The sequence below is a fragment of the Chenopodium album genome, chromosome 4 (assembly GCF_948465745.1).
Source record: "Chenopodium album chromosome 4, dcCheAlbu1.1, whole genome shotgun sequence".
NCBI classification, from domain to species: Eukaryota; Viridiplantae; Streptophyta; class Magnoliopsida; order Caryophyllales; family Amaranthaceae; genus Chenopodium; species Chenopodium album.
In genome coordinates this window covers 36,399,960-36,423,526 of record NC_137837.1, presented here as the reverse complement: position 1 = coordinate 36,423,526, position 23,567 = coordinate 36,399,960, and the positions used below count along the sequence as shown (strand labels likewise).

The 23,567-nt window shown below is 38.5% G+C and overlaps 1 protein-coding gene across 1 annotated transcript; it reads right to left on the bottom strand.

Moving 5' to 3' along the window:
- Positions 1–9,392: 9,392 nt before the first annotated feature.
- Positions 9,393–21,883, bottom strand: LOC145626930 (glutaredoxin-like). Its single transcript, XM_081679375.1, has 4 exons — positions 21,746–21,883; positions 21,581–21,669; positions 9,758–9,856; positions 9,393–9,657 (listed from the first exon to the last, which is right to left on the bottom strand). The coding sequence occupies exons 1-4, from the start codon at positions 21,871–21,873 to the stop codon at positions 9,581–9,583; spliced, it is 393 nt and encodes a 130-aa protein (XP_081535501.1). The 5' UTR covers positions 21,874–21,883; the 3' UTR covers positions 9,393–9,580.
- Between the last annotated feature and the right edge of the window lie 1,684 nt (positions 21,884–23,567).

Below are 23,567 nucleotides of genomic sequence, written 5' to 3'. Positions count from 1 at the left end.
TGACATGACTCAAGGTGTAAACTTGACTTTCTGATGACTGACCGACTCGAGGTCAACTCAACTTAATGTGACTCGTGTGTGCAGAGTGTTGACTCATGACACTCGATGTGTACATGACTTATGGGTGCATTCGACTCGAAAACGCTGAAATTCAAAAAATATTCCCGTCTTTTTTGTGGAGGGTACCGACTTTCTCCCAAAAAAGAAAGATGCGAAAAGAGAGGAGTAACGTGTTACGATGCATGTCGAATGAGCTTTAACAAATGTGTCAACGTTGTATATTAGGGTGTGTAACATCCTAGGCTATCTCCATGGTTGATTTTGGATGAAAGTATTTAGGTAACTTAGGCACGGAGGCTAAACACTTCATACTTCGTGATGCAATGATGACAAGGTATGCTTCCACATTCTGTTAAGATTTCATGATAAAAGGTTCCTAAGAGAAGTATCATTTGGGCATGTATCTGTGACGTTTGTGAAAGTGATACTAAAGTTAGGCTTTGACGGTATGGAAAAATATTATTTTAAGAAGAGTCAAATGATGGTGACTCACATGCTAGGTAAGATAATGATTTAGGGATCAATCCCCCAAGTCTAGCTTTGAATGGAAAGGGATGAGCATTGGAAATTCCTTGATATGATCAATTATGAATGTAAATATGAATGCATTTTAATTACGGTCGCACCCCAATGTGAGGTTGCCTACGTATCCGTTAGGAATCAGGCCGAACGTAGCTCTAGCCAAACCTCGCACAAGTATGTGTATACCTCAAAGAGATCTTTGAAGGGTTGTAACGTGGTTAGGCTAAAGGTTGAAGAAGAAGGGGATGAAGGCTCAAGACTCTAGATAAGCCCCTAAGGTGTGCAATCTTGCATTTGAAATCTTTACATTTTAATGCTTGAGGTTTCCTCACTCTTTTTCTATTTTTTTTTTTTTTTTTTTTTTGCCCTCTCTTTTTTTATTTTTGCATTTTTTTATAAGTGTGGGCAATCTCGATCATGCAGTCTATCACTCACTTGGCATTCATGTTTCTCAGGCACGGTACCGAGCACTCGATAAGAGACGCAATCTGAGACGTGTTCTTATCAAGGATATATTCATATCAAAGACATTGGAACACTTGCCTTTTTGCACACTTTTATATTGCTATTGCTTTTTGCTATTTTAATATTTTGAAATCACTCAAGCTTTTGTGTTTATAACTTGCATAAGTTGCACAGCATCCCTTCCCAAGGTTTGGTAGATATGGGTCGAAGAAAGAAAGGTCTATCGTTAGACGAAGCTCAAAGTGGTTTGACAAGAAACGAATGTATATTTGAAAGGTGAAAGGTGATATGATAGGCTACAAAGGGGTGCCTCTAATCATAAGTACACCTTGTGCTCAGTTCGGCGTGGATTATTTTTTTTAATTTATTTTTTTAATGCAATGATCATATGCAAGAAAATAAATGCTCATTTTATTTAGAAAGTGAAGGGTAAAAATTCTAAGAATAAAATCCAAGGAAAATAAAAGGTACCTATTCTAGACTTATTTGAGAAAAAAAGAATAAAAGAAAATTGGAAAAAAAAAAAAAAAAAAAAAAAAAAAAAGAGGTCGCGAAATCTTGTCGTTGAAGATCGCCTCGTGTCTTTTGTTTTATCATTACTCAGTCTTCTTGCCATTTAGAGGTGTGGGAAGCTTGTTATTATAAATTAGATATTGGATGACCTCTTTTAGCTTCCAACAGCTCTCAGTAGTATGACCCCAACCTTGATGGTACTTGCAATGTACATTTGGATCCCAACTAGGAAACCTCTTCTCAAGTGGGGGACCTTAAATAGGTCCAATGGAAGTAATGAGTCCTTTGGCATAGAGTAGATCGAAAGCTGTATCATAGCTAATCCCAATAGGAGTGAATCCTTTCTTAGTTTCTTTCTAGGTCCTTGATTATCCATGGCTAAGACTTTATTGAGGTCAAAGGTACCAACATCGTTACTAGAGTAGGTGTTTTCGGAAGAAGAAGGATGGTCGTTCCTCTTTCCTTTCAGCCACTGTTTTTATTGCTATTAGTCTTGGCCTTCTTGTTACTCTGAGGAACATGAAGAAGATTTGAGTCAATGAGGTCTTGGACGCGATCCTTGAGGGCAAAACATTCTTCGGTGGTGTGACCATGGCCTCTATGATATTGGCAATAGGATTTTGGGTCCCAATTGGAAGACTGTCTCTCAGGTACCGGATCAGGAATTGGACAAATAGGGTGAATGAGACCTTGGCCCTTGAGGTAGTTGAAAGCTTCGCTATAAGTCATTCCTATTGGCGTGTATTCATCAACGGTCCGCTTTGCCCGCGGCTTAGGAGCATTGAGTTTTTCATTAAATCCTTGACGGGAGGAAGAGGAAAATTAATAATCCTCCTTTTTTTCCTTTTGGTCTTGACAATGAGAACCTTGTTCGATAACCATTATCCGGTTTGCTAGTCCATCTATTGCACCCATAAGCATGGAAACCGTATTGCGTAGTTCATGAACGTCCTCTCCCAGACTTGACGAGTTTTCCGCGGTATTACTTAAGAAAACGTCTTCTTCACTAGCCATTATTACGACCCTTTTTCTTCTATCAAAGAGTGATAATTTAACAAAAAAATTTGTCTTGGTTATACGCTCTTCTCTCCTCAATTAAGCGTTGCGGAAAGGGAAGTTAGGGGTAAGTTTTTTTTTTATTCAAGCTCTATTCAACATGCAATAGACGGGAAGAGAACATGGAAGGGAACAGAGAATGATATGGGTGAAAGAGAAATATGGGAGAATTAGGAATAGAATAGGCCCCCAACTCAAATGACGGAATTAAAGACTCATGCATGAACCTAAGACATGGTCATGATGACATATACACAAAGTGTGTGCTAAAACTAGTGAGTATAGGTGACATGTTTGACTCGTGTCATGACCATGGGACTAAACTATGTGACCGGACTTAATTAAGGACTAAACATGACTATTGTCATTAATAAACTGGTTAAACTAATTAATTAGACTCGTCGTGAAAACCCGAGCAAAAATATGGACTATCGCCGGAGTGACAGGATTGTCGCCAAATGCTAAGGACCAGCGCCAGGTGACTAAACAACATTGTCGCCTGGCGCTAATCACTAGCGCGTGGCGCGCTAATCACTAGCGCTAAATTCCAAACCTTTGCGTCATTGATGGAACATTGTTCTAGGACTGTTTCCAGTATTTTACTCTAAAGGGACAAGCCTTAAGTCGTACTAAGTTAAGTTTTATTAATTTATTTAGACTTTAATCATTTATATTAATTAATTAATTTAGCAAAGTCCTTTAGTCATTTATTAGTTCATTTAGACTCATTCAAAAGTCAAACAAAGGTTAATGTAAACACATATAGGTTATGCACAAGCAAATAATGCACAAGTAGTCAAGTAGTCACAATATGATGCAATGTGTTTGCAACCTAACCATAAGTCTAGTTCTCTAAAGTTCAGGGATATGGGTTAGTCAAAGAGGGTCCATGGTTATGAGTCCGGATGCACCGCGCGAAAGCCTTACCTTTGGGAGGGTCGGTGCGAGTAGATGGGACCCCGCAAGTTAAACTCGCTTCCACGGTTTGGTGAATTCAATAAACTCAAATGTACCCTTCGTTTCTAGGAGCGTTCGATTGGGTAGATGGAGCATGAATTCCCAGAGGGATTTGGCAATATGTAGAACACATATGGGTTTCAGAAAAAAGGGTAAAAAAACTTAATCAGGAAGTAAAACCGAGCAAACAATACTAAAAACTAGTCGAAACAAGAAAGTAGATTTTTTGCTCGGTATTAAAAGAATTCGGCACGAGGAAACAGTGTATGTCGCCAGACGATAACACTGTCGCCAGGCAATGGCGCTGTTTTCTCAGCGCTAATTCCTACATGCCTCGGCAGCTTTCTATCCTTGAATTTTGTAGTTTTTTGCAGCGTTATTTCAACTTTAGTTATGAATGATATTTCCCTAATTTCCTATGTGTAAAAATCCTATGTTGTGACGCATTACGGATGGTCTTTCCAATGCGAACCTTTTTATGCATATTACAATAATGTAAATCAAAATTACGCACATGATATACTTAGAACTTTTCGAGTCTCACCCACTCATTCTAAATTATTGCCGAAATTAATTTCAGGAATTATAATAGAAATCCTCCCTAGTGGAGTCACCAAATAACTGTAGGGAATATTTCAAGCATCCCACACTTAAGCCCCACTGTGATCATGCACTTAAGTATGGTGGCGTCCAAAGGGAATAAAGCTAGAGTAAAAGAGTCGCCAACAAATTTTCAGAACTTGTAAACCGTTCACAGAGTGAAGGTTACACCCCTGAACAATCCATGAGATCGCCAACTCCATAGTGGTCTAGAACCATGATTGGATATTCGGGGATGAAGGTACAAATCCAACCTAAAAGAGATTGAACTTGCCCTAAAAATAGGCCTTTTATTTATTTTTCGTGTATTCGTGTGCGTTTTCTGACTAACATGCAATCAATAGATTAACCCTAAACCTGTTTAATTTATGTTGATTGAATATTAATGCACAAATAAGGCGATCACTTGAATTATAATCATATTAGCCTAAACAAGATTATTAATTATCTTATTAGCGTGATTACAAGTACAAATTTCCTTTAAACATGCATAAAAGGCTTGATCAAGCAATAAAAATAATAATATCAAGTAACATAATCATAACAATCATTATAATAATAATATTCAATAAAGCATAATGATAGCAAGATCCTAGGCATGATACTAACAAGATTAATAACAAATCCTAGCATGTCACTAAATAATAAAGATCAAAGCTTTAGCCCTAACATGATACTAGCACGATAGAAGAAAAGAATAGGAAGCATCATAAACATAAATAATATTAGAAATCTTAATTATTACCCTAAACATGATTCTAGGAAGCAATAAAAGCATCCTAACATGATACCAGGAATCAAAATAATCAAAGCATGATTTCTATATCAAAATAATAACAATTAAATTACTTACTTGGATGCCTCGTATCTCTTTCTAATAACAAAATACACACATTAAACTTCAACAAAATTATTAAATCAAACAACTAAATTAAATAATTGAAATAGGGATTTGGGACCAAACCCTCAGAAATTATCAACCTTTCACGTCCAGGGCGAAGGCAACCTCGAACTTGGCTAGGTGATTCTAGAACTTGTGAATGTGGAATTTTGTACGAGGGAAGGTTTAGAAAAAGAATAGAGAGAGAATAAGCTTCTAGATTAAAAGAAAGAAAATTGAGAGAGAGATGATGGTTGTAAATGATTATTGTGAATGAATAAAAACAGGGATATACGACCCCTATTTATAGAAAAATAGTCCGGAAACAAATCTAGTCCTATTCGGAATAAAATACCTCATGTCGCCAACGACAGGAGTTAGCGCCAGGCAACATCTATTAGCGTCAGGCGATAGACTTGTCGTCTTGTGCTTAGTCAAAAATTAAACGCGATTTGCACATGGAATCCTCTTCTTAATACGATTAAGCAGCTAATTCCGTATTTATCAAATTAAAATTAGGTTTGTGATAAATCACTTATTTTATTCAAAATAAAACTCTTTTAAAATATAATTATTAATCTTAATCTCATTAGAATTTAAAAGAACCTTCTAGATTATTAAAATCAATCCTAATAACTTTAGGAATAATAATTAATAGGCCCTCCTCTAGAGCATTGGACCACATATAAAATTTATTTCGGGCAAAATTTAATTTAATCCATAACTTCCTCATTATTCATCGGAATTGGCTTATAATATATCGTTGGAAATCTCTTTTTGAGCCCAATCCAACTACACAATTATCGGACCCTGGTCATAGACCAAACTAAATTGGACTGACTATTTTCATAAATTGAGTGTAAGAAGAAATATTTTCAAAAACAGAGAGAGAGAGATATTTTAATAAAAACATCCACATCACTAGACTTTCCACACTTTCACTTCGTTCGATAATCAAATGACGTGAAAGATATTCATCACTGGGTTTTGTTTTGGGGAGACACATTTGGGTGTCTATAGTAAGTAAAACGCGTTTAGGGATTACGCAGAGAAAACACGGAGCAGTCCCGTGTCACGGTATATGCACTGTGTCACGGGAGAATATGTCGTGGCGCGGCAATATTTCCCGTGACGCGACACATTTTGCCGTGACGTGGCAAACTCTGCTTCCTTTTTTCTGTCCAAATACATTTTAACCCTAATTACGTTCAGCATTTTTAAGTGCCACTTCATAATTTCAGGTTTATTATTTATTATTTGGGCTAAAATGATAGATAATGTGAAATGAATAAAAAAGGTTTGGGCCAAAATTAAAATTGAACTATGCTTTGTCTAAACATTACGTTTGATCCGTTAACCTTTATATGAACTGAATTTGATTGACTATGAATTTTAAGCACCCCCGAGATTAAATACTGAACCCGACCAATAATGGCGGTGTAAAGTTGTTCATCATCGGGTTTGGTTTAGGGAAGACAGTTTTAGGTGTCTACACCCTGTTTAGTGCTTTAATTAATTTTTGAACATTTTAATGTAAGACACTAAGATGAACCAATCAGATTTTGGAGTAATTTAATTTCATGCAATTTTATCACTATGTTTTAATTTAACTGTTGTTTAGAGTTAAATATTGAGTCCATTCGATTATGAGAATATTCAAAATAGGGTATCAAGACTAGTCTTGGATAAAGAAACACCAACTAAATGAACATTGAATATTATAATCAAGGATTATCCCTAATCGAGGTCATTTAAATGATGGACGATTAATGACCACTTGAGATTAGTGTGTAGTTTGATTTATAGCACCGTTTCATGTGCTACGAGGACATGATTGTCATAAATCATTTGCAGAGGTATTTGTTTAGAACCATACTGGATCAACCTATGAGAATACTTTATGAGTTTTAAAAATCGTCATAAGTATACTTCTCATTAAGGCTATCGGAACCTCTTTCCTCGACCATGAGTATTGAGAGTTCTCTTGTTTGAGTACTAATCCGTTTTGATGTTAGTCAAATGTCTGGCGTACATGGAGCAACACTCGGGTGGCTAGGTCCTCCTAGTAAGAGAAGCTAACAGTACAAGACTAGGAATGTCCCCTACTAATACCAAAGAACATGACTTTGTTGTTTTCAAGGCCTCTCGAAAAGCGAGACTGTGAAAATGCATGGCCATGCTCGGATGAATTTTAGAATCATCTGTTAATTGATAGTCAAACTCGAATTTCGAGAAACACTTCTGGACGTAATAAGGATGACGAATAATCTTACCTTATAATTCATGAAGAGACATTAAAAGGCTATACACTAAAAGCACACTTGTCCAGAAGGACAAGTGGGAGATTTAAAGGAATGGTTTCCTTCGAACAAGTGTATTATTCCGATAGAGGGTTCGATTAGAAAGCTAATTATTCAGTAAGGTCAAGTGATCGGAATGTCTAGGTGAGGGCCTCTTTTGATCAGTAATATTAATATATAATTAATATTACAACATAACCTTAACTGAACCATTCGGGTCACACCGAAGCAACTAACTATCCAACACGACGAATTAATTCGAAAGGAATTAAAGAGTCGCACGAGTAATATGTATTTAGAAGTCGGAAATCGAGATAGGAGCGTCGCAATTCGAAACAAATTAATAAAAGACGAGACGATAATATCAATAATTAATCAACAAGTTACCAAAATACCCCTAGCATCGGAATGCCCCGAGCAAACCGAGTGCTAGGGGCTAATGGGGCGCATGGCTATCTAGCTGTTGGCGCATCTCTAGCCATACTAGCAGCACCAGCCACACGCAAGCAACAACCGGCATTAGTGCGTGGCGTGCTTGGTGCGAAGCCAGCACTATTGGCGTACCACTCTAACAGCGCCTAGCAGCTAGCAGCTAGAGATGTGCTAGCAAGCTAACACCAAGCGCGGATGCCTTGGCCAGCAGCCTACAAGCGTGCGTGGCTTGGTGGGCCAAGGCAGCAGCAGCCCACTAGCAACATAGCTCGCACGGGCAACAGCCTAGCCAAGCACAAGGCCGCAGTGGGCGCGCCTTGGTGCCCAAGGCTGGGGGGCCACGTGGCAGCTTGTGAGAGTGCTGGTTTGGGGAAGCTTGGGGAGGAAGGCATGGTCCCCTCCCCATGTGCTCTTTACCTAACCTTTGCTCTTTTGATTGCCACTTGTTAATTAATAGATGTTGGCTATTTTCTTTTAATTTTGATTTAAAAATGAAAAGGAAAAATTGATTTTACCCACTCTCCCACATTGATGGGAGAGTGGATTTCTCACTTGAGTTTCCCTATAAATATCCCCCTTGAGAATTGGGGAAACTCACTTGCGTAAGAACTCAATAAGGCATCTCCACTTGAGAGAAAACCATTAAATTCAATTACTCGAGTAGTGTTTTGGTCCGACTTGGCTAACCTCCAAGTAAGAGATTGGTCGGAGTCAAGTTGTGGGTGGATATTGTCGGAGGCTGTTGCGCTTATGAGGCTTAGCTTTCTCAAGTAAAAGCTCCGTTGGTCGAGCGAACAATGCATCAAGGGTAATTTATTCTTTTCTCTAATCTTGTTATTTATGTCTTTTGGTTATATTAATTGTGAGTTTTTCCTTAGGCTCGGGTTTTATTTCCGCGGTGAGTCGTACTCATCGAAACCCAACAATTTTCCACCGGGTTATACCGGTGGATGGGACCTTAATGGCCCTCCTAACAACGTCGACTATGAATGGCGTCCTAGTGGAGAAGGATCTAGCTCCCATATGGATAACTAGAGCCTTCGGACCTCTTTTTTGGCCTCCCCCCCCCCCCTCCCCTCCCCTTTTATCATTTACCGTTCAAGTTAGGGGGTATTTCATTATTGTTTTTATTCTCAGGGCATGTTTTCTTGGGTATATTCATTGCCAATGAGCACCCATTGCAAGTTTTTCGCATCTTTGTTGATGTTCACATCCTTTCGCTCTTCTAAAATCAATGTTTTGATGATGTTTTCTTTGTTTTGGCTACCAAAGCGAAAAATCCAAACTCCCTTTTAATCCAAAACCTTCTTCTTTACTTTATTTTTCTCTTTAGTAGTTTTATACTTTGCTCGAGTCGAGCATAATTTATTGGCTCGAAACTTTAACGAGTACGAGTTGAGCACACAAAAAAAGTTTTCGAATCAAGTCGAGCACCCCTTAGCTCGTGAACAACTCGCTCGATTAGCACCCCTATGTAAAATAATATTTATGTATACCAGGTATACACAACATAGCTTGATTCAAATGTTTTTCTCATGCCTTTTGGGAGGAATGTCTCAAGGGAGCTTTACTCTAACTCTCACAACCATACACTTCAGAACACCAAATCAATGAACTAAGCACACAATAAGATCGAGAAATAAATACAGAGTAAAAACAAGTAGAGATAGAATAGTAGCTGTTAATAAGATGATAATTCTTGTCAACCAAGATACATGGCCTTATTTAGAAGCACAACGCTCAGTTTTTCAGTTCCTTACAATAGGCACCTTCATCATTGTCTAGGCAAACTGCATTAGGCACTGCTGCTGGCAGCTCCAGCCTTAGTCAACAAAGGCACTAACTTCCCTTCTTTGTGCAAGGTAGTAGTATCTGTGAATCCAAAAATCAGCAAAATTTCAGCACAATTTGCTTCACATGGTAACACATAGCAAATATAATAGAGAATTGACATAGCAAGTTAGACTTGTACCATCACATCCACCAACATGCTTCCCACCAATGAACACATTTGGCACAGTTCTCTGTCCAGTCCACTGAGCGAGTGCTGCTTGTATTTCGCTTCCGTCACCTACACCACACATATCAAACTTATAAACATATTTTAATGCTATCTTTCTATAGTAAATTATAATATTTCCTTTACATTAAGGCATGAGGGTGAGGTAAACACAGTAAAGAGCATTTATTCCTAATCAGTTTTTGTATTTAATGATAACCAATACTTATGGTGGAACCAAGCCAGGCCAAGTTCCTCAAAGTATCTTCAACATCTTAACAAGATGATCCATACGGCAACATATTTCAGGCTTTGTCCTTCATCATATTCTAATTACATAACATATCACCAGATTTTATTATTTTCGTTTGCTTTTTGCAATATTTATTTTTTTATTTATTTCACATTTGTTAAAAACATGAACATTTGATATTTAGTAGGAAAACTGAAAACTTATAATCCCACCTTTGCCACTTTTACTCAAAACAATCTCATCTCTATGAAATCTGGAAGCAATCCCACTTTTATACCCTATATTCTCAAAAATCAGTCTTTTATCGGTTTATAAATTTGGTAACCTGTTTGAGAAGGTGACTTGTTATGTGTCACCTTCTAATTGGTTGTTTTTAATAATTTCATATAAAAATAATGCAAAAATTTTATTAAAAAAACATTTTTCTTTCCCCTTCATTTCCCTGCCGGATCCCCATTTCCTTGTCGGAGCAGAACTCGCTGCCGTAAAACCCAGCCACCGCCGGACCTTGTCATCAGCTCCTGCTTGACTAGCCAGCCTTATTCCCCCTTCCCTGATTCCCTCCCTTCCCTGCTGGACTTTGCCGGATTCCCTCCCCTTCACTCTTACCTATTTCCCCTTCCCCGATTGTATTACAAACATTAATATTACATCAATCCCTTGTAATGAATTTTAGCTTTTACAATTCATACAATCAATTAGTTTTAAGAATCAGCAAGCAAAGGGGATTTATCATCATCATACATCATTAGCAAATTAATCATCTTAACCCCACCAAATTAAAGCCTTGAAAATGTGGCAGCTGAAGCAATCATCACAAATTTCTTACAAAAGTAACGAATAACCAGGAAAAGAGAGCATTATACTTGAACCAGTGTACAAAGATATCATGAAGTCCAAATCAAATTATTCAATTTGATAATTCAGTAAGATAAATGATAACAAAAACAAAAATAAAACTAAGCGGGAAGTAAACAGCTTGCAGCCCTCGAGGAAACAGTAGCTAAAAAATCTACATCACTAATATACCACCTCCGTTCTTTTATGTTATCATTTCTACTCACATTAGAAACGCAATTTAAGAAAATATTGAAGAATGTGAATAGGTTTAAGATAAATTAAGGGAGAGTATGAAAAAGGTGGGTTGTGTGAGAAACTGATGAATAAAGTAAGAGAGAGTATGGAAAGGAGTAATCAATGTGGGGTTAACAGGGTAAGATAGTAAAAGGGGTATACCATAAATAGAATATAGCAAAGTGAATACAACATAAAAGAACGGCCTAAAATGGAAATTGAGTAGAAAAAAACAGAACGGAGGAGAAAGCATACTTTTGGAGCACTTATCGTCAATATCGGATAGGATAGACCCTAATTTTGGCTACAAAGTAAGCTGCTAAATTTCTCAGATTTGGGTGATCAATGTATAAATAAGTTCAAGGCACACCAAGGCATTTCAAAGATGTGGATTCTATGCCCTGCAGCTAAGGTGTGTGTTACACTGTTACTGCAAATCAGTGCGCCTCACGAGACATAAAATAGACGATATAAAATTTGTGGAAATACTGTGTGTGCCTCAATCATCCTTAAGCTGTGTTTTGGTGCACCTAGGTGCTCCTTAGCTGCTGCAATTTATCAATAACACTTTGCCTAGACCACAAAAGGCGTAAGACCCCTAATGCCTTGTGCCTCAGGGTCATAGGTGCGCTTTTTCAAACACTAGTAGTGATATTATGATAGAATCCAGCAACTGCTTTTGAAGAAAATTACCTGCTGCTAGTTATTATTTTATAAACAAGACTGAAGCTTGACATGTTATTTCTAGACCTGACAACATATATACAGTTCCAGAATTAAAGTCCTGAAAAAACTGAAATTGCAAGCCCAGGGTGCCTGAACTCTGAATCTCATGATTAAGGCCATGGCCCATGAGTAACAAAATAAAAAAATTGCAAGCCCTGAACTCTGAATCTCATGCTTAAGGCCATAGCCCATAATTAATTAAAAAAAAAAGGCAATGCGAAACATTCTCTGATGAATTGAAAGGCAAAATAGTTTGAGAAGCTCTTATGTCATGGTCCAAAAATAAAGAATATGTAAGATACATAATCCATTGGTTCAAATGCATTACTTAGGGCACACAGCTGTTTAAGTGTGATTGTAAGAGTTTGATTCTAATGTTCAACGATGAAAGATTCACCACTTCATCAGAATAGTAAATCTCATGCACAGAGATAAGAATTCAAGTACAATTAATCTTATCTTGTCAGGTTTAGTACAGTTTGAAGTTCTGCAGTTAAGGGGAACGGCTAGCTTATAATACCCTTGGGAAACTAATAAAAGGTGGGCAAGTCCGAAGCTGAAAGTATAGTATACAGAGTGCAGAGTTCCCCCAAACATAAAACCAAGGTAGGCTTACTATGCAACCTATATAATATGACTTCAAGAAAATATGCAAGAGATAATCCTAGGCCTGAGGTCCGTTTTACTTATGCTAGGAGAAGGGCCAAGAATAATGGTGCGGTTAATGTGGGAAGCTGAGCTGGACAAAGTTAGTTATGCTTGAGGGCAGAAGAGTAATTCAGAATATAGTTTGCTATTTTGATTCTCTGTGTTAGCTGTAATAATTGAGTTTGTTAGAATAATTTCTGATTATAAATATGATTAAGGGGCTAGGGGGAAAGCATCTGGAAAATACTGTTGAGTGTTTGGGAGAGAGCCTTCCTCTCGAAAAGAGGGCATTTGTGTTGTATTTATTTCTGGAATTGCAATACAAAATATCTGGGTAGCTAATTACTTCTCTTGATTACTTGATTCAACTTCTGTTTTCATACTAAATTCTAGCAAAATATAATCAACTGGAAACTGACATGATAGTATGATATCAAATGGACTCCAAAGAATCTACAGAAGTAATATAGCATATTTTTGTTTGCACTTATTGCTGTTATTGAATAAGACTTAATTTGGGCTACAAAATAAGCTGCTTAAGTTTCTTTAAGCTGTGGTGATTTACGGTGAAGTTCAGCAGCTACTTTTGAAGGAAAGTACGAGCTGCAAGTTATTTTAGAAACCAGACAGCATATGTGCAGTTCCAGAATTAAGTCCTGCAAACCCCATGAGCATTTCATTGTAATGTATTACTACTTGTGTCAACAATTGTATAAACTTGGAATACTAAGGAAAGCTTGAGTGATGATTTCATTAATTTAGGAAGAAGGTTAACAATGGCGTGAGGCCATGAATCTCACAATGTAGCTTGAGGCCACAACTCTCAATTACAATTCACTCTATTTCTGGATACTCACTACTAAGTTCTGCTACAATACATAGAGAATTAAGCTTAGATGATACATGTGATAATTAGCTAAATTGGTAAAATCATATTTAGACATAATAGGAGTTTGTTGCTTATTTTCCTTAATTGCTTTTTAATTAGTTTTGTCTTCTCGTTCTTCGTTGTTGTTGCTGACTTCTCGACCTTGGTCTTGGTCTTAGTTGCTTGTCTTGTTCCCTTTGGACCTCCGGGTATAAACTTGTATGGGAGGGGGCATGGGCTGACCTGTTTGAAGAGGGAACATGAGCTGACCCATTTGATTAATCACATTCATTTTCAAGGTGGATCTCAACAGAGTATACGATAGAATTAGCTAGAACTTTCTCCAAGAAGTCCTGAAGAGATGAACTACCGAAGATGGATTCAATGAATTATGCAATGTGTTTCTACAGTCTAGTGTTGGTGAACTGGGAGCCGAATATCCGAAAGTGGGTTTTTTGACGAGTACTCTCTCTCTCTCTCTCTCCATATCTCTTCATACTCTGCAATGAATCACTCTCTAGAAAGCTAAGTTGTCTCCAAGAGTCGGGCCACCTGAAAGGCATTAGGGTAGTAAAAGGTTCTCCTCTTTTCTACTGGAATGCAAATCAGTAGCATGTCCTTTAAAAAAATATATAAAAATTAAGCTCTCAATGAAGGAGAGCTTATGAGAGATCCGGAAAGATACAGAAGCTTGGTGGGGAAAACTTCTGTACCTGAACTTAACAAGGGCAGATATTTCTTATTCTATCCAATAATTAAGTCAGTTTATGGCTTGTCCCATAATGCCTCATTCGGAGGTAGCTCATCATGTAGTGAAGTACCTCAAGGGTACACCTGATTTTGGTTTGTTTTACCCATCAAATTTCAACTTGGAATTCGTGGCTTACTGTGATGTAGATGGAGGAGCCAACCAATTTTTCAGCTAGGTCTCTCACAAGCTATTGCGTTTTCTTAGTGGGGTCATCAACATCATGGAAGACTAAGGTCCCGTTCTTTAGAGCTGCTCTCCCTACTCAAATCAGATCTGCTCTGCTATGCTCAAAAGAAATCTGAAATCTGCTCTGCAGTGCTCGGCTGCTCTATTTTCAAATAATAATTAATAATAACAGTAATAATAACTATATTCAATAATAATAATAATAACTAATATTGTATTGATGATAATAATTTATTATTTTGAATAATTATAATAATTATTAATATTAATAATAATTAATACTTATTGATCATAATAATAATTAATAATAATAGTTATCATTGATCCGACAAAATTAGTTGTTACCATCGAGAAATTGTTATAACTCCCTTGAAAAGAAAAGGGTCTCTCTCTCTCTCGTCTAGGGCTTTTCTACCGGTGTGCCGGTTTCTTTGATTTCTGTTCTCCTTGACTGATCTATGGCGGACGAAATTGCTCTGCGTTATGCGAATTTAAGGCTGGATGAAGTTGAAGGTAGTGTGGTGGACTTGGGGGTGGTGGAATCGGATTCCGCACCCGAAAAATTTGATCTTATGCTTATTGGCCGATTAATTACTGATAGACCCTATAATGTAGAAGCTTTAAAGACCACTATGACTAAATCTTGGGCGCTCTCTGACAATTTAATAATTAGGGCTCTTAGCCCCAATCTGTATGCTTTTCAATTTTTCAATTGGAGGGACAAGGAGAAGGTATTGAGTGGTAGACCTTGGTGCTTTGATAATTTGCTTCTTGTGCTCAAAGAAGTGGAAGGACACGAACAACCTGATCAGATTTCCCTCACGCACTCACCGTTTTGGATTCGAATCAAACATTTGCCGTTTAATTGTCGATCGAACAGGGATGTGGAAGAGTTAGCGATGAATTTAGGGGACTTGCTGGAAATAGAGGAGGATGTTCTCGGTCTGGACAGGTTTAGACGTGTGAAAGTGATGATTAATGTGACAAAACCTCTGAGAAGATGCCAAAGAATCCGTGACAAGAGTGGGAAGGTAATTATGATTGAGTTTGCTTACGAAAGACTGTCGTTCTTCTGTTATGCGTGTGGCGTTATAGGACATGCGGAACGTGATTGTGTGATGGTTTCGGAGGAGAGCAAAAAACAGAAGCTGGGGTGGGGGAGGTGGCTGAAAGCATCTCCTAGGAAGGGTAGGATGAAGGAGCTGGAGGAGGTGGAAGCTGTAGTAGGGACTCGGAAACACCTCTTTGTTACTCGACAAGGTGAAGAGGAGACTCCAATGTGTGATGCTAGTAATGAGAGTAGTGTGCTACGGATCAAAGAGACAAAGGTTGAAATGAAGGGGGGGATAATACGGTAGAGGAGGGGATTATTGGTGAAGAGGTGGAGTTATCTTCGTTTCATCAAACAATCAGTGTGGGGGGTGTGAATTTGGGAGTGTGCGAGGGAACTAATGGTGGAGGAAGTGAGAAGGCAGGGGCGTGTGAGGGGCAGGGGGATATGGGACAAGGGCAGCTAGTTTTTTCTGTTTGGAAAAGGGGGGACCTCAACTAGCACGAAATTGGCTGGGAAGTCTTGGCGTAAGGCTGCTAAATTAAAAGGGGTGAGTGGAAGCAAAGAGTATGGAAATAGATCATGATAAATTGCTGGGAAAAAGAAGCAGGGAGGAGGAGTTGAGTGAAGAGGTGTTGGAAAATGTGCATAAAAAAACTTTTGTAGACAATTCTTCTATTGGATGGCGAGGGGCGGAGACTGTCGAAGTACAGTCCCGCCAAGCTCAATGAGTATTTTAAGTATTAACTGCAGAGGGTTGGGCAATACCTCTGCAGTTAATAATCTCCGGAACTTAGTACGGAGAGAAGCCCCGTCTTTGATCTTTCTGTCGGAGACGAAATTGAGTAGTGGTGAGATGGTAAAGATTAAAGCTAAACTGGCTGGGTATGAGGGACTTGCGGTGGATAGTTGTGGTAGATCGGGTGGGGTGGCTTTGATGTGGGCAAAAGGGATTGGTGTCGAGCTTCGTTCTATGTCTCTACACCATATTGATGTCTCAATTGTGAAGGGTTTGGGGACGGATAAGTGGAGGCTTACGGGGTTTTATGGGTGGCCGGAGGTTGCTAATAGACATCTTTCTTGAAGTTTGTTGAAAGAGTTAGCTAGTGGGAATGATATGCCTTGGGTTTGCTTGGGGGATTTTAACGAAATTATTTCTGAGACGGAGAAGAAAGGAGGCTGGACAGAGCTTTGTGGCAAATGAGTAACTTTAGAAATGCTATTGATGTATGTCAGCTTATTGACATGCCCTTCTCTGGTTACGAGTTTACGTATGATAATGGGCAGTTTGGAGAAGAAAACATTCAATGTAGACTCGACAGAGCCCTTGCTAGCCAAGATTGGGTTACTTTTTTCCCTAATGCTAAGTTGCTGCACCTGGAGAGGGAATGGTCTGATCATTCGCCTATTAAGCTTATGTTGGATGGTGAGGGAGGGGTTAATAATAAATTCGGTGAAAAGATCTTTAGGTTTGAGCAATTGTGGATTGAACACGAGGGGTGTGAGGGTGTAGTTGAAGGGGCGTGGCAGTTGAATGGGGGTTTAGTGGAGCATAAGATTGCAGCGTGTGAAGTGGAGTTGCAATTTTGGAGCAATAGGGAGTTTGGGAAAATATTTAAGGAGATCCGTAGCAAGAGGAAAAGGCTGGCTGTTTTAAATAAGGGAGGGCGTGGAGAGGCGCAAGTGAAAGAGAGGAGAAAAATTGTTTAAGACATTGATCGGTTGCTTCACCAGGAGGAAGTGTATTGGAGACAAAGATCGAGGGCGCTTTGGCTTGAGGAGGGGGACCAGTGCAGGTGCAAGAACCGTATCACATCTTTGCTCACTGAAGATGGCGTCAGGCATGCGGGGGAGGAAGAAATTCAGTCAGTTGCTACTGACTATTTTCGGGCCCTATTCACTTCTTCACAACCTTCACATTTTGCTGAGGCTTTGGAGGGGATTGACCGAAGAGTAACCGAGGACATGAACTCTGGGCTATTGGCTCCGTACTCGAGTGAGGAAGTGTTACAAGCGCTCAAGCAAATGCATCCGTTGAAAGCCCCGGGACCGGATGGTATGTGCCCTCTATTTTTTCAGACTTATTGGCATATTGTGGGTCCTGATGTTACTTCTTTAGTCATTAGTGTGCTTAATGGTGATATGATGCCGGAAATGATTAATAAAACTTTTATTGTGCTTATTCCGAAGAAAAAGGATCCGGATAAAATGACTGAATATAGACCCATAAGCCTTTGCAATGTGGTATACAAGTTGATTACTAAAGTTCTTGCGAATCGTCTGAAAATTTTTCTTCCTGAGATTACTTCAATAAACCGAAACTTCTGAAAATTTTTCTCGGTTCTTATAAATGGAGCACCTTCGGGGGAGTTTACTCCGTCTAGGGGTTTACGGCAAGGTGATCCTATTTCCCCATATTTGTTTATTTTTGTCTGGGTTACTGTCTAAGGCGGTGAAAAGGGGTACTCTTCACGGGATCCGGGTTGCTCCGTCGGCTCCTACCATTTCTCATTTGTTCTTTGCGGATGACAGTATTATCTTTTCTAAGGCCAAGGCGGAGGAAGTTAATATTATTCGAGACATTTTGCACACTTATGAGGTAGCTTCGGGGCAATTGGTAAATTTTGGTAAGACTACGGTGACTTTTAGTAAGGGTGTTCCGGTGGATAGGAGAGAGGAGTTAGTGAATTTGGTTAGGGTGAATATTTTGGATGTGCATGATAAGTATTTGGGGCTTCCTACGGTGATAGGGAGGTCTAAGAGGGTGCTTACGAAGGGCATTCGAGAGAAGCTGTGGAATAGGCTTCAAGGGTGGAAGGGGGGATTTTTATCAAAGGCAGGTCGTGAAGTTCTGATTAAAGCTGTGGCTCAATCTATTCTGACCTACGCGATGAGTGTTTTCAAATTTCCTTCCTCTTTTTGTGACGAGTTGCGTTCTATGGTAGCTAATTTTTGGTGGGGGCAGAAGAAAGGAGAGCGGAAGATTCATTGGATTGCTTGGAAGAAATTATGTGAGCCAAAAGCGGTAGGGGGCTTGGGTTTTCGTGACTATAAAGCTTTTAATTCGGCTCTTCTAGGCAAACAAGTATGGCGATTATTGCAGTTTCCAGATTCTTTGGTGGCTAAGGTGTTGAAAGCTCGTTATTTTCCGAATGGTGATTTCTTGGATTCGGAGCTTGGTAATTCCCCAAGTTACTCTTGGCGGGGTATTTGGGGAGTTAAATGGGTTGTGGAAAGAGGCCTAAGGTGGAGAGTTGGAGATGGCATTGACATTTTGGTTTGGAAGAGTATGTGGATCCCCGGCACTCAATCTAGGAAGGTCATTTCCCCTAGAGGTAATGCGGATGAAAATTTGAGAGTGTGTGATTTAATCCACCTTCCAGCGGCAACTTGGAATGTAGCAAAAATAAAGAAGTTGTTTCTTCCTTTTGAGTGGGAGCGCATACTTGGCATTCCACTTAGTAGTCGGCTTCCCGAGGACTCGGTGTGCTGGGATCTTGAAAAAGGAGGAGATTACTCTGTCAAGTCGGCGTACAGGGCCATTTATGGTGATGCTAGGGGGGACGAGGCCTCCCCTTCTCTTGTTGCAGCTCGTTTTTGGACTACGGTGTGGAGTACTAACACCCTTCCTATGGTGAAAGTATTTTTCTGGCGTGCTGTCAGGGGGGGCTCTTCCAACTCTTGTAGGCTTTGGTAGGAGGCTACTAGGGAAGATCATTACATGCTCTATTTGTGGGGCTGCTGAGGAGTGTGAGCTCCATGCGCTTCGAGATTGTGTTATTGCCAGGATGTTGTGGAACGAATGCGAGCTAGGGGATGCGGTTAGTGGCTGTTTTAGCGAGTTTGGGGATTTTGCTAGGGAGTGTTTTGAGCGTCTATCATCTAAAGATCACGCCCTTTTTATGACCATGTGCTGGCTATTTGGTCTGCGCGCAATAAGTGGTTATTTGAGGGGGAACGATGTGATCCGAAGCGCACCATGGAGTATGTGTCAAAGCTTTTGACTGAGCTCCAGGGAGAGGAGAAGGTGGAAGGGCTGGGGGTCCGTGGCTCGAAGCAGAAATGGAAGCCTCCGAGAGATGGCTGGGTGAAGTTGAATGTAGACGGGGGTGTTTGTGAAGGTCTTGGGGCTAGTGCTGGTGCGGTGGTGCGTGATTCGAGGAGAGTGGTGTTGCTTGTTGCAGCCTGGAGGACAGAGGAGAGTTGGGAGCCTTGTGTTGCTGAAGCAAAAGCGATTTTATTGGGAATTAATGCAACAATAGAGGCGGGCTATTCTAAGGTGGTGGTGGAAAGTGATTGTCTTGCTATCATTAACGCGATTGTGGCACGAGAAAGGGGAAGAAGCAGTCTTCACCTTATATTTGATGATATCTATCATGCTAGTTCTTTTTTTAGTAGTGTTTCTTGGAGCTTTACTCGTAGAGAGGGTAATAAGGTCGCTCATGGTTTAGCTCATTGCTTGTCCTGGGAGGTTGGTAGTCGTATTTGGTTTTCTAATTTTCCTTCTTGTATTTCTTCTTTGTTGAACGACGATCTCTCTATGAATGAAAGCTAGTTGCTTCGTTGGAGCTTTTCTTCAAAAAAAAAAAAATAATAATAATAGTTATCATTACTAATATTTAATAATTCAAACTATTAAGAATTAATATTTAATAATACTATTATTTAATAATTTCTAATAATTATAACAATTTTTTCAAAAAAATAAATAATAATAATAACAATTAATAACAATTTCTTTTATAAACATTTTATATTAGAATCACAATGTGTAGAAACATTATATGTATGTGGGTATTGATTTTTAGTTCATTGAGTTGAATTATTTTTCAAATCTTTCCATACAATTAAAAATAAAAAAAAATAAAAAGGTTGTTTTCAAGTAGTACTTTGTATATTATTTTTTTTTGGGTTAAAAATATATGATTTAGACAAATTTATAAGTAAAATCATTATTACTCATTAAATTATTATATTTTAAAATTTTTGTGAAATAAATATAAGTAAACCGTTGTTTTTTATCTTTCTACTATTACATATAATTATGTTTTCACTCACCTAAATCAAATACTATATGAACTTAATAGTAATAGTAATAATAATGTTGAAATCTACTGTGCTCGGCTATGCTATCTTGAAATCTGTTTTGCTAACCCCTTCTCTACTCTGCTTGCTAGAAGCTCAAAAGAACAGGGCCTAAGAAACAAAAAACAGTCACAAAGTCTTCATGTGAGACTGAATGATTGTGTGGATTGATGGAGTCTTAGAGCATCTGCACATTAACATAAATCATTCAATACCTTTGTATTGTGATAACAAGTCTGCCCTTTATATTGCTGAAAATCCAATTTTCCATGAACGAACAAAACACCTTGAAAAATATAGCATCTGGAAGCAGGAATCATTTCCACTGCTTTTGTTCGATCTTCCCTGCAGATTGCTGATCTTATAACCAAGAGTATCTCTGAAAAACACCACAAGTTTTTATGTGGCAAGTTAGGACTTTTATCCCATATGCAAGTCCAACTTGAGGAGGGGGTGAAGAAATTTGTTCCTAATTTCACGACTACACCTGCTTTTTTGCAAATCACATCAGAATAGGTTTTCTGCTTCTTGTCTTTTTGCTTGTGCTATCTTGCCCTGTTTCTGATTTTTTGCATAAGGACAGTTGTAAGGCCAGCAGTATTTTTTAAAAGCTGATCCTAGGTTGTAGGACAGTTAAAAGAGTGCAATTGCACATCAGCCACCAGTTGGCTTGAATGAAAAGAAAAGGTTTGAGGAGGCATTCTTCATTTCTTCCCGACCATTAAACATACAAGACTCAATTTTTATTGCCTGATAGAACCAGAAAATCAATTTTCTTCAATTACCGCCTTCGATTACCGCCGTCAAATAAACACGATGAGGGGTCTTTCACTCTCTCAGACCATAACCTTTACTCATACTAATATGGTATTTCTTCAACCTAGGTTGATTAGATCATAGCTTATTTTTTAAATACTCAAATCGTATAAAATGAACAATTCAATGAGAAATCTCATAATTTTAAATTACATTCCATACTCCTAATCCAAAACCCACCACAATAAAACCTTATTTTCCCCAAAATTATCTAATTTTCTCCATTACTAACAGAATTTTAAACAAAATTGAACATAACCTAAATTAGGGTATACTTCAATTCATCAAAATGGTACGATTATGAAAATGCACAAAAATAAGGCGAATAAGAAACTAACTCTCAGTGTCTAATTCAATGGCTTTGAAAGAGGCGCCTAGTTGAGATAACAGCTTCTTCACATCAACGCAGAAAGGACAGTATGATTTGCTGCACGATCATACATCCATTGTTACAATGCATTGAAGATCAAAACTCGAAAATGATAAGAGAGATGAAAGATTACCTGAAGACGACAACGGAATTAGATGAGACGATCTGCTGAGCCTTCTCCAATGCCATTTTCTCACACCTCTGAATAACCGAATGTCGTTGGATTGTACAAGTGATTTGATGGGGAGAAATTGGTTTCATATTAGGGGGGATGATAGACCGCTACCCATATAGGCTAACCCGCCCAATACTAAGTGACGTCAGTTTTTTTTTTTTTATTTAGGGTTATTAATAGTACTCAATAACAATATTTGATAAGTTAGTAACAGTACCTTGATTTAAAATAACAGTTTTTAATAATACACGATTTTTACTATAATTCGATCTGATAAATACTGAAATGACTTTTAACGGTACTAGTTATCACAACTCTACTACTTATACATCAAAATAAATTATTTTAACAGTTTAAAAGCCCACCATGCTTCTCAATAATAGTTATTTAACTAGAGAGTTATGACCAATACCTGAACTTAGTCGACAATGGAACCTTCGGCGTTCTGAGCTTCCGGCTTTACCAAGGTAGCTAACCCCAACCCTGTCTTCCTTAGATCAGGCTCAGCACAGATCTAATTCGTTTTCTACCTTAGACCGTAATCTATAATTAGACAATCCTTATTGTGTTTATGATTGAACTAAATAGAAAGATAACTCATTTAATATATAAGGTTCAAGGGGATAACGTTCCCTACTTAAACAAAACTTTTATTTAATTTGAAAAGATTACAACACTCATATATTACAACAAACAAACAAACTGAAAGCTTAAACGGACATAAGCTGAATTAGAGTTTTCTCTACTTTAAGAGAGATGGAGAACCAATCTGTCTCTTAAGGTGAGTATTTTTCTCTAGAGGACTCTCTAATGCTTTCAGAGCAATTCTCTAGCTAACTCCTCCAACTCTGCCTTCACTTCTTTGCCTAATGCAGGGGAAGGCTCACAAAAGTCACCGACACTTTTTATGGCTTACAGAAAACCATGACTCAGCAAGTGAATATCGTTCACTGCTTTTCTAAAGATTCTTTAAAACAAATAAACATGCTACAACAGTAAAAATAGAATACATAATTGCAGGTATGGGCTCAAGATTCCACCATATCTTGTAGACTGCCTTTGTTGTCCTTACTCTCTTCATAAGGAACATACCATGGGTTGTATTCTTCTATACTTAGATCCATCACACACTTAGCAGCATAGGATTCATCCCATGTGACAAAGATCTCCAATAAGTGCTTTTTTCCCTCTAAGGATAAATATCTCCCAACTTCAACTTGTTCTAGATAATCATACACTAATTCACCATGTAATACTCCTTCTTCTAAATGATTTCTTAACCATTCTGGTGCTACTATAGTAGTATTTCCCACATGTATTATGACTGGTGGTTCATCTTTTAAGGCTATGATTCAAGTGATCGCCAATAATAGATTTATTTGTGCATTAAATTCAACAAACATAGATAACTGTAGGGAATATTTCAAGCATTATCCCTAGCTTGAACCCCACTGTGATCATGCACCAAAGTACGGTGGCGTCCAAAGGGAAAGGAGATAGAGCAAAAGAGTCGCCAACAAGTTTTAGGAACTTGTAAACCGTTCACAGGATGAAGGTTACACCCCTTAACGATCCAGGAGATCGTTAACTCCAATAGGTCTGGAACCAAGATTGGTAGTTCGGGGATGAAGGTACAAATCCAACCTAAAAGAGATTGAACCTGCCCTAATAATAGGCCTCTACTTTATTCTGATCGCATTCATGTGCGCTTTCTGACTAACATGCAATCAATAGGTTTAACCCTAAGCCTGTTTATCTATGTTGGTTGAATATTAATGCA

What these genes read in the sequence shown, in the direction of transcription:
- LOC145626930 (XM_081679375.1), bottom strand. Translation starts at nt 21,873, where the DNA reads ATGAAACCAATTTCTCCCCATCAAATCACTTGTACAATCCAACGACAT. An exon ending in CATTGAATTAGACACTGAGA is followed by an intron (nt 9,857 to 21,580) that starts GTTAGTTTCTTA and finishes TGTGTGGTGTAG; the next exon opens with GTGACGGAAGCGAAATACAA. An exon ending in GCATGTTGGTGGATGTGATG is followed by an intron (nt 9,658 to 9,757) that starts GTACAAGTCTAA and finishes TTGGATTCACAG; the next exon opens with ATACTACTACCTTGCACAAA.